Source organism: Malaya genurostris, chromosome 2 (genome assembly GCF_030247185.1).
Source record: "Malaya genurostris strain Urasoe2022 chromosome 2, Malgen_1.1, whole genome shotgun sequence".
Taxonomy (NCBI): Eukaryota; Metazoa; Arthropoda; class Insecta; order Diptera; family Culicidae; genus Malaya; species Malaya genurostris.
The window spans coordinates 203,669,516-203,681,540 of NC_080571.1; the positions used below are offsets into that span (position 1 = coordinate 203,669,516).

General features: G+C 34.3%; 1 protein-coding gene across 1 annotated transcript in view; it reads right to left on the reverse strand.

Annotated features, from left to right (window-relative positions):
• The window catches only part of LOC131427166 (uncharacterized), a 334,261-nt gene extending 322,832 nt beyond the window's left edge, over positions 1-11,429 (reverse strand). The window contains exon 1 of the mRNA XM_058590132.1: positions 10,541-11,429. Within this exon, the coding sequence (XP_058446115.1) occupies positions 10,541-10,670 (130 nt within the window). The 5' untranslated portion in view covers positions 10,671-11,429. The remainder of the gene's footprint in view (positions 1-10,540) is intronic.
• Between the last annotated feature and the right edge of the window lie 596 nt (positions 11,430-12,025).

Genomic DNA, 12,025 nt, shown 5'->3' on the forward strand with positions numbered 1-12,025 from the left:
GTAACTAATTAGCAACAAATTAGCAACAAATTATTCACTGGGCTTCGATTTGTTTTGAAGCATATATTGGAGGGGGCTTCGCTAACTTCATATGAATTTAGCGAAGTACTCAAAAATATTTTAAAAAAATTGAGCAACAAATTCAAAATTACCGTAACTAATTAACAACAAATTATTCACTGAGCTTCGATTTGTTTTGAAGCATATATTGGAGGGGGGCTTCGCTAATTTCATATGAACTTAGCGAAGTACTCAAAAAAATTAAAAAAAATGGAGCAACAAATTCAAAATTACCGTAACTAATTAGCAACAAATTAGCAACAAATTATTCACTGGGCTTCGATTTGTTTTGAAGCATATATTGGAGGGGGGCTTCGCTAACTTCATATGAACTTAGCGAAGTACTCAAAAAAATTTAAAAAAAAATTGAGCAACAAATTCAAAATTACCGTAACTAATTAGCAACAAATTAGCAACAAATTATTCACTGGGCTTCGATTTGTTTTGAAGCATATATTGGAGGGGGGCTTCGCTAACTTCATATGAACTTAGCGAAGTACTAAAAAAAATTTAAAAAAAATTGAGCAACAAATTCAAAATTACCGTAACTAATTAGCAACAAATTAGCAACAAATTATTCACTGGGCTTCGATTTGTTTTGAAGCATATATTGGAGGGGGGCTTCGCTAACTTCATATGAACTTAGCGAAGTACTCAAAAAAATTAAAAAAAATTGAGCAACAAATTCAAAATTACCGTAACTAATTAGCAACAAATTAGCAACAAATTATTCACTGGGCTTCGATTTGTTTTGAAGCATATATTGGAGGGGGCTTCGCTAACTTCATATGAATTTAGCGAAGTACTCAAAAAAATTTTAAAAAAATTGAGCAACAAATTCAAAATTACCGTAACTAATTAGCAACAAATTAGCAACAAATTATTCACTGGGCTTCGATTTGTTTTGAAGCATATATTGGAGGGGGCTTCGCTAACTTCATATGAATTTAGCGAAGTACTCAAAAAAATTTAAAAAAAATTGAGCAACAAATTCAAAATTACCGTAACTAATTAACAACAAATTATTCACTGGGCTTCGATTTGTTTTGAAGCATATATTGGAGGGGGGCTTCGCTAATTTCATATGAACTTAGCGAAGTACTCAAAAAAATTAAAAAAAATTGAGCAACAAATTCAAAATTACCGTAACTAATTAGCAACAAATTAGCAACAAATTATTCACTGGGCTTCGATTTGTTTTGAAGCATATATTGGAGGGGGGCTTCGCTAACTTCATATGAACTTAGCGAAGTACTCAAAAAAATTTAAAAAAAATTGAGCAACAAATTCAAAATTACCGTAACTAATTAGCAACAAATTAGCAACAAATTATTCACTGGGCTTCGATTTGTTTTGAAGCATATATTGGAGGGGGGCTTCGCTAACTTCACATGAACTTAGCCAAGTACTCAAAAAAATTAAAAAAAATTGAGCAACAAATTCAAAATTACCGTAACTAATTAGCAACAAATTAGCAACAAATTATTCACTGGGCTTCGATTTGTTTTGAAGCATATATTGGAGGGGGGCTTCGCTAACTTCATATGAACTTAGCGAAGTACTCAAAAAAATTTAAAAAAAATTGAGCAACAAATTCAAAATTACCGTAACTAATTAGCAACAAATTAGCAACAAATTATTCACTGGGCTTCGATTTGTTTTGAAGCATATATTGGAGGGGGGCTTCGCTAACTTCATATGAACTTAGCGAAGTACTCAAAAAAATTTAAAAAAAATTGAGCAACAAATTCAAAATTACCGTAACTAATTAGCAACAAATTAGCAACAAATTATTCACCTATTTGCGTTATCATCGGTGAGGGGTGCCTCGCTAAGTTCATGCTCATAAGTTATTCGACGCTCGAGAGTTTGACAGATAGATACCTCCAGAAGACATCGAGCGTTTGCAGAGTATGGAGATAGTTCTTTCAACAGAACAACGATCCAAGGCAAACTGCGTAGAAAACTTCTATGCTTCTCAAGTCTAACCGAATCAAAATGCTAGAATGTCCTCCGCAGTTTACGGTTTGAGTCTGAGGCCAATCTATAAGATTATCTTGACAATAAAGTAGGTAAGACTGAAGAGAGAGTCACACTAAGTATTAAAAATTGAGGAATAACTCCCATGACGTAACCTTCCTTAAAAAATAAGGTGTATAATTTATTTTGTCCATTTTCAAATACCACCTTAGAAATAAATGATTTAATATATAGCCAGTCATGTACATTCTTTCATTTTTCATGCCAGCATAATTTTGTCGTACAAAAATACTTTCTATGTTCAGAAAAAAGTTACCCTTCATCAGCTGAGATATAGAAGGAAAAAACAAAACTTACATGGTATATGATTTGTTTTGTCCAGACCTGTCCAAATACGTTTGCTCGATTTAATCGAGTGTTGGTTTTAAAGAAAATAAATAAATCAAAATTAAAACCCTTTGGCTTGGATTTAGTATTCAGTAGTACTAACTTCCACTTGAAAACTTTGCTAGGATCTACAAAAAATCCTACTGATAAATTGAAAAAATCTGGGGTATATAAAATCTCATGTGTTCATTCTGATAAATTATACATTGTAGGAACAAAGAGAACATTAGTTTCCCGTTTCAAGAAACACATAGCAGAACTAGGGAAAGTATTCAAGAATTGGGAAAGAGGATTATCCCACCATTTCAAGTCAAAAGTAGCAGAACATGCCTTTTCCGAAAACCACGAATTCACTACTAATGACATAAAAATCTTAAGACAAATTTCTAACCCATGGAAATTAGATACAGCTGAAAGTTTAGAAATTTTCGAACATAATTCCACTTCCTTACTAAACAGAGACCAAGGAAATATGTCTTCCTGGCTTTTTAAGTTACTACCTACACACAGGGGACAAACAAACACTGAAAACACTTTTTTCTACCCTAAGAAATTTTTAAGGTATTTCTACCTGTTGTTACACAGTTCGAAAAATTCTTGTGATTTTACATCTTATCAGATGCACATAAACGGAACGTGAACAAAAGTCATATCATTAACTTCACAGTTAATTTAGCTGAAGCTTACATCGATACAGACGCTAAATTTATTTTTACATGTTAGTAGATGTAGTATTGTGTCATCACCAAAGAAATTACGGCATACTTGAATTTACGTCAAGTGTAAATTTCATTTTTTCTAAGAGTGAATAAAAATCAAAAGATCGAATCAACAACGCGACTTGAACCGAGAAACATAAGATCACAAAGCACATCAGTTAGTCGACTGAGTCACAGAAGCACATATCTGCTTGGCTGGTAAATCGTGCATATAAATTCATACAGTCTCATTTGCTAGCCGAGTGCAAATTACACTCGGAGCCAGTAAATTTCTGCACGAATGGAATATTGTGTCATTTGAGAAGTTAAGTAGATATGAATTTTATCGTTTGAAGAATTATGTCACCTGTAGAATTCATAATTTCTTTCTGTGTAAGAATCTATCTACCTCCGTTTCATATAAAAGGAACAACATTGCAGCATTCTTTCAATTTACTTAGAAATCTGATACACTGAAAAAGAATGTAAGTGGCATTCGTATCTGTGATGTGACGTCTTTTATACATGTTTTTTAAAAGTGTTGTTGTGATACATACTGAATGTGTATAGTGACGTGATATACTTATAGTAGAATTCAATGGTGTTTAAAAATTAAAAAAAAATATCCTATAATAAATTTCGTTCAATTTTTGCGATGTGAATTATTTCCATTTCCAGGCTAGCTCAATTACATAGCAGTTCCACGAATCGGATAAGGTATGCATGTTTGAGTTCATTCATTTGCCGTTTTCTATTTTGTTTAGGTATTGATATCAATGAAGAATATTTTGATTGGTTAAATAAGCTGATCTAGATCTCTGGAGATAGGAATACACTATTTTGACAAGAGAACAGTTCGAAAATCAAATGTTCCATGCATAAAGGTTTATATGATTTAGTAATATTTTCATATTGCTTTACAGAATCTCAAAACTACGTATATGATACACTGAAATTCGTTGGCTTTCTAGGAACGTGGTTGTATTTCTACAGCCAACTGTTCGAAATTGCATTGCTATTCTTCTTAAAACTCTTTCATAGTTGTAACGTTGAGTCGCCTTTCTGGTAGTTAAATTTGTTGACATGTGGATTGAAAATCAAATTCAAGCTGATCTCCCAGAAAATATTTGACGACTCGAAAAGATTATTTGGGTTCTACACTAGCACTACAAAGACTTACAGCTTATAATATTGGTTCGTTCATTGATAGCCATGTAGCCAACATAAACCGTTGTTGTTAGTGTTTAATTAACACTTGCGGAACAGTTATTAATTAGCACTTATTTAATCAAAATTTTTCGGTTTATTTGAAGAAGTTGAAGGAATATAACCAATGGAAGCCGATGCAATAAACTGATTGATTTCTCGGATTGTTGAAGATTCTTTTCTACTACTTCTAACTTTTTGCTTAGAAAAACCGGCAACAATCGTGGCAATGTGATCAGTTTATTGCATTCGATATTCCCGAAAAAATGTCTTCCGTTTAAGACCTTTATGACCTTAAATGTTACATAATAAATGACTGCACTCAGCTGATTAATGTTACGATTAGTTTGTCATTTATTCAATCCCGAAGGTGCGTGTTCTATTATTTGTGATGTCAGGACGATTATCTTAATTTTTCAAAAATATTGTCGCTATCATGCACTTCACAGAATGTAGTTTAAATACATTTTTTAACAGTCTAGATCTTTTGACACTGCAGACATTGCAATGCATTGAAGGGGGCGTTTTTCGGTAACCAGCCTGTCCAACTCAATCCTTTTAAATGTCTGCTGCGAATTGACTTGATAGTGGAAACTAAGCATTTCAACTTATATCACTAAGCAAAATTGATTCTACTCGAGTACAATCATATCGAAGCGCAATGTTAATTGGAATGACATACATACGTTTAGTAATAAAAACAATTTGAATCGTATGCAATTGGGTTGCATGTCCTACAAATCTATTTCACTTTTTACACAATCAACGAACATTTAAAACCATTTTAAGTCCCTGTGCATAGCTTTCGTAAGCCCTTTTGAAAAAGTACGGGTGGGTAATGTCAGAGACATAACTGGATGACGTGAATCCGAATAAAACTGACACGTTTGCTTCACGCGTCCGAAAATCAATTAGTTGATCGATTATGTGAATTGTGCAAGCTGTCCCTTTCTTTACTACTAGAATTTGAAACGAGTTTTTTACATCAAATGTTCTGACACATATTCAAATAAAACGATACAACAGGTATCGTATATTTTGGAACTGAGGTAGTAATAGGTAGTAATATATTTTGGAACTGAGCTCATTTTCAAAATCCAGGTTCAGTTCTAGATCTAAATTCTGAACTTGAGTTCGAAACCAGAATGAAATAGCTGAATTCAGTTTAAAAATCTAATTCAGAATCCAAGTTCCGAATTTAACTCCAGCAAGCAGGCTCTGAAATCTGAGAAATAATTCTGAAACTGAATTAAAAAAGAAAGGTTTAGAAGTATTTCCAAATTCAGTTACGGAGTTCAGACCTGAAATTTGGCCCTGGAATCCGGATATAAAATAATCAATATCTTGAATTTTGTTCCAGAATTATGTAGTTAAATTCCTGAATCGAGATTCTGAAGTCCAGTTCCAAACATAAATCAAGGAACTGAATTTAGTTTTAAAATCCAGCTCTGAAAATAAAGTTCCAGGATTCAAAATTAGGATTCAGTACCAGAGCCTAATTTTAATTTCTGTGCCTATAATCTGGAACTAAATTCTAAACCTGAAATTAAGTTTTAGAATCGAATCCAAAATTCAGTTCCCAAATCCTGATCCATTATTAAGACACTGAATACGATTGCTGATAGTTTTTTGTTGTTGTTGTTCCTGGTCCTGAATTTTGTGGCTTTATACCACGATGTCTAGTTCCGTCTAACGTACAAGAAGAAATGATCGATTTTCAACCATGGGTTGCCTTTTATACTCGTTTAGCTGAACATCGGGACTGACATGTGTCTGACTACCTCAAAACCGTCGTCTGGATGCGAAAATGTCAAGCAAGCATGATTTTCTCATTATTTCTAAAACTTTGAGAAAATTATTTTTCTTAGTTATTCATCGTTATCTCACACTGTTGAAAATTTAATTTAGAATTTAGTTCCAGATTATAGGCATTGATTATCATGTTTCTGATGCCACTAGAGATATTAACGATTAAGTTCTACCAATTATTCCACATGATGAATTTTAGACGCCCTGTAGTAAATTAAGAAGTATTCACGTCAGAAAAAAATGACCTCTTTCAAGTTGAGCCAGTAGATTAACTAGATCACAATTGTGTGGGCAGTAAGGCGTCCAAGGTGAGCAAATTAATCAGCATTGCCCCATTTATTTTTGAAATCACGACCCATGATAAATTTCATGAGATGAAGCCTGTTTTACACACAAAAATCTTATTACAGCTTGATTATCGTGAACATTATTTGCTGTACACAATGATAGGCAAATGACTGCCGAATCAAAATAATATCAAAAATAGCAGTATGATAAGTACATGTACAGGTATGCACAAGTTTAAGCGTGCTACGATTTGTTGATGTGTGTCTTTCACTATTTGAATGTGCCTCAAACAAAAATTCCTTAATGACAATTTTATCAGCTGCTAAGCTGGTTTATATGCTCTTATGTGACAACAATGATTTTTAGTGGAAAATTGAATCTGAGAATTTATACTGATTTCCCGTTACACAGCAAGAATCACTGGGTATAGGAACAAGTTTTGACCCAATTGTGCATTGCAGAAGAGTAATGTGGAATGACTAACACCTGATGCAATCCACGTAGTGGTGTAGAGATACCTTTCTCATAACCGGTAATATAAGAAACATGAAACAAGTTTCATTTTAGCATTGCAGACCTCTAATTTGAATACAAGATTTTAAAAGTCGATTTAACCGTCTCTGCGAAATCGAATCTTTTATTTTTATTTTATTTTTATGTGACCACTGCTTCCGAGACCGTAAAACGATCTGCAAACTCTTATATGCTCACTCTAGACATTGAAATTTTGGCTTTTAGGCACACACTTTAAATCTGGAAATCGGATCGGAATGAAATCCGAAACGTAAGAGATGAAATTATGTAACTTTTTCCTGGGTAATATAACCTTTTATTTGAATTTAAGTTCGGCTCAGCCATCTAGTGCAATCTCGAAGCCGTTCATATTTCATTTGGAACGAACTACGATTACACTGATTTAAAAAAAATCGATTAAAATTGTACACACACACACGATTCCCGAGTTCCGGTTTCAAAAGTATCGGAAATGGAGAAGCTTAATCGTTTTCTGACTTATGTTGCCATACAAAACTAATAAATTTTATCCGATTCCGACTTCCGATTTTGGGATTGCAGGGTGATGAGTTTTAAAAAATTTAAACCGTCATAGAACATGACGATATAAAAAAATATTCAAAGTTGGGCTCAAAACTATTCCAATCTATTCATCATGTAACTTCATGACCATACGAATCGTTTTGGGTTATGCGGATCCCTGAATACCGGACCCGGAAGTACCGTAAATAATGACCAAAAACTCTAAAGTGGAACTTACACAGAAAGAAAAGATGAAACTTACACGACATGTAAACCAATAGTACTATTAAGCAGACGTCAGTTGAAACGAAAATCTGATTTAAAATCATGATTGATGTAAAATTACATTGAAATGCATTTACTTTTTCATTGAACAAGGCTATATATTTACAAATCGTTTAGTTTTGTAATGTAACTTTCCATTCAATTACCTGCTCCAAATATGTGCATGAAAATAAATATAAATTCACAAAATATTTTTATCTGTGTACTTCGAAATCTCATGGAATGCTTAATGGATTTTCTAACGTTTAGATTCAAAGTATTAATTTTATGGTTTTATATAATTTTGCTTCTCAATCCGACTTGCAGTTCCGAAATGATTGATTGAAATTCCAAACTGTCTTTAAAACGACGATCATTAAAAATGCAAAATACTCATGCAAAGAACACATTCGAATTGATAAAAAACGGTATCATCTTCATTAATAGTACTGTTGTTGTACCGTTTAGTTCTACTATGTCACGTCATTACACTCTCACAAAGTCACTATTTTCACAAAAGTGTATTAAACGTTATAATACAGATACGAATGTTTTTTACATCCTTCCTCAGTGTATCGGTTTTATAAGTTAATAAGTTTTATAAGCATCATCTTTCTGCTTGGTACATATTTTAATGAGCAATTGAAAATAATTTTCCAAACGAAATGTTGTTTTGAAAGCACCAGTAAACGAATATAATTACATTACTTAAACTGCTTAGTCGGGCAATCTTGCAAAGGGTCAAGGATGATAAAATTGTTGCTGTATTGAAAAAAAATATTAGTCCAACAATGTTTTATGTAACGGGGAACAGGGTACTGAACTAACAAATCAGTTTAATTTTACACAAATCAGTTTAATATTATACAAAGAATCTAATACCAAAATATTAGCTTTGTTACTTAGAGAAACTCCGTTGAAACAATAAAAACTTTTGAAAATCAACTTCAGACATGTTTTGTAGAATGGCATCAAACACTCAGACAAAAAGTTTTTTAGACCTTTTCTGCATGCTCCGCATAAACAAATCAGCATGACTTGTAAAATTAGCTATACTTTTACAAAAAAAAATTATCATTCATTTTTATAAATTTAATATTGTAATAGTGCTTTAGATGCGATGTACTAAAGCGCAAAATATTTGTCTCGGCTGACAAAGTTTATCCTTGTGATTCCTTACACGTATTGATTTTAAATTAGCAGTCTCCACAATCGTATCGTACTTCAGCTGGACTTTACGAAAACAATGACAAATCGTTGAGAACCACTTATCTTCATACCTTTGCAAGTGGAAGCAAAATAGGAGGATAAAAATTACTTTTTTGTCAAGAGTTGTCTTGACCTCTAAACACTTTTCACAAATATAACGTTAACTCGTTTAGCCAGATTATTCATAAAAAAAAGAATCCACTAGCAAGCAAATGGTTCAGATATTCGCCAACACTACACAATTTTCAAAATAAATCTCGAGCTATTCGCTTCCGAGTACCGCAACATAAAAAGCATTCATATACACTGAAAGACCGAAATCATCATTTTGACGAAAAAATAAGTTGATTTTCTGATTTTAGTTAGTTAGTTTTTGAGCCAACTAAAAAGAAATTTGCTTTTGCTAATTTAGATTTTTTAATTTTCATTCCCTAGGTAATAATAAAATATTTGTGGGAATGACTGTTTCTTTAGTTGAATTCACCAATTAAACATTGGCAGGTAGAAATACGACGTTGTATTGGAGAAAAAAACATAAACGAAACATAAACATCTGTTTAAAATTTTTTTTTCTAAATCGCTGTTTTCTTCAATCGACTTCGCGAAATCGACTCTCCAACTGAAAACTTTGAGCACTCGGAAAACAGAAACCGAATGCAAATAGTACACCCGGAAGGTTGGAAGATACAAAAAAACATCATTTGCAATATACAATTAGAGTGCAACATTCGAAACTCACTTCACTGTTCCACATAAAACATTATTACGCATAATCGCTTCAAATGCGCACAATTTCTGAATAAATACACATTCCACTAACAGTTCACGGCATTTTTACATATCGGTTGCGAAATTTAAATATGGGTATGTCGTAACACATGCGAAAAACATCAAAATAATTTGCAAGCAGTTTCAACAAGACTGTCCTTTTTAGCTTTTTAATAGATTGTTTTGCTTTGACACTTCTCAGGAGTGTTTGGTTAATAAACTTGTTAAAAAAAATGACGGTGATAGATAAATAGAAACAAATTTTCTGATTTTAATAACAAAATTAGTTATCAATGAGAATTTCGTGTTGGAATGAAATATTGCTGGTTTGTGTCCAGGAACTTTCGCCAACTAAACACATTCCCTAAAAACAAGAGTTTTTTTTTCAGCAAAGTAAATTCTCAATTTTAACAAATTTAATAGTTATTTTAGAAATTTTGTTGTGAAAATCAACTAATTCAAAAACAGTAATACGAATTATGCACAGAGCTAATTTCGGTCGTTCCGTGTAGCATAGCCTTGCTAATAATATTATCGCATCGCTTTATGTGCAACTCAGAAATCTTAATCAAACAACTTGCTTAAAGCCAAAATTTCATCTTTTTTTCAGCACTGCTCATGTGAAAAATTATACATTCCCAAAACATCAGCAATACTAATTGGCTTCAAAAGTCCAAGACGTTGGAAAAACACACGAATAGTTAAGCAGTTCGAAATCACACAAAAACAATCAATCCGGAATGTCTTTCAATGGGCTATTATTATTATGCTTTTCACGCTTGGTAGCGACCGCATCCGGTTCAGTACCGTAATCTGCAGCAACATAATTTACGAACCTTGCTTTTGACAACTTGTCCTAGGGGACCCGAAGGCTCGGTGATCACCATCCAGCATAGGGAAAAAATTTCCAATCTTGTCTCTTTCGGAAATCGTTCCACTGTAACGCACATCACTGTTCACTTCCATGCACTACAGTAGCACCTTTTCATTTGTAATTCTCGAACTATCAATTCAAATCCGCCAGTTTCACTTCACTTTTCTGGGCTATAATTTCCACTGTGTATTTTATTTCCTTATTTCTATTTCCGTGATCAATGATGTTTAGACGAAATTTCCATACCAATTTTCGAATTTGCCACCTATAGAATTTGCTGCGGCACTAATTAGCATTAGGCTAGACTTCTCGCTATTCCGTCTCACTGTTTCATTCCTCACCGAACCGAAAACCAGTCGGCAATCATTCACTTGATTTGAAAAGAGATCCCCGACACGTTTTGCCACTTTTTGCTGACTTCGTTTGACATTTCACATTTTCTCAGAAAAAAAATACCACTGCCGCCAAACGGTATTCATTTAACATTTATCCATAACCGACAGAAACATCCTACAATCTGCGGCAGCGGACAAGCGTTAAAATCTCCGCCGTTGTTTGCACCTTTGCTGGTTGTAGAACATGAACACCAGCAACAGCAATAGCAGCAGCAACAGCAGCAAGTCACCGATACAACACGGTCCTCAATCTATCTAGCCGTACTTCAACTGCCAGTAAAACACACGTATTTAGAGCACATTTTCATGCACCCGCACCTAGTTCCAGCGAACAAAAAAAAAAACGCAAAAGACTTCTACAATCGAGCAGCGACGAAACCGAATGATCTTGCTGGAGGCCGCGCGCGAATCGAAGTAGCGCTATAACTCGATCGAAGACGGGAAAACACCTTTCCCGTAGAGCAGCCGCGAAGAAACTGAAGAGTACAGAGCGAGAACCGACCGAGCGAGGCTGAGGTGGTATAAAAAAGCGGGTTTTCTCTGCCGGAGCTAAAATCGAGAGATTGTGACTTCAAGACAACTTCACTTTGCTACAGTCGTCTGGCTGGCCTGTACGGATCCGGGTGCGCGGGAGAGTTCGCGAGAGAGTTGAAAGGAAATCTTTTTTTTTCTTTCTGAAGAGAATGTGTTCCTCATCCAAGAAAAGCCATTAACACCGGGGCAAACAAATTAGCTTTCGGAGTCGGTCGGTAACTTGGTGGCTGTGCCAGTCGGTGTGTGGGTTCGAACCCGTCGTCACATCGACGCTCGTGGGGCGTACCAAGGTACGCACCGGTGACAGTTACAAGGCCTTGCGGCCGCGCTCAGTACTGATAAGTTTATTTATGTATTTATTCCTTTTTTGTTTGCTTTTGTTTATAGCTATGCATTGTACTAAGAAGCACTAACGAGATTGCCCTCCGACGAATATTGCCGATCCTGGAAGTGTGTTTTTTGTTTTCTGGTTCTGAACGGTCAACTGATTGTGGGTGTTCTCGTTGGTTGACGGCCTA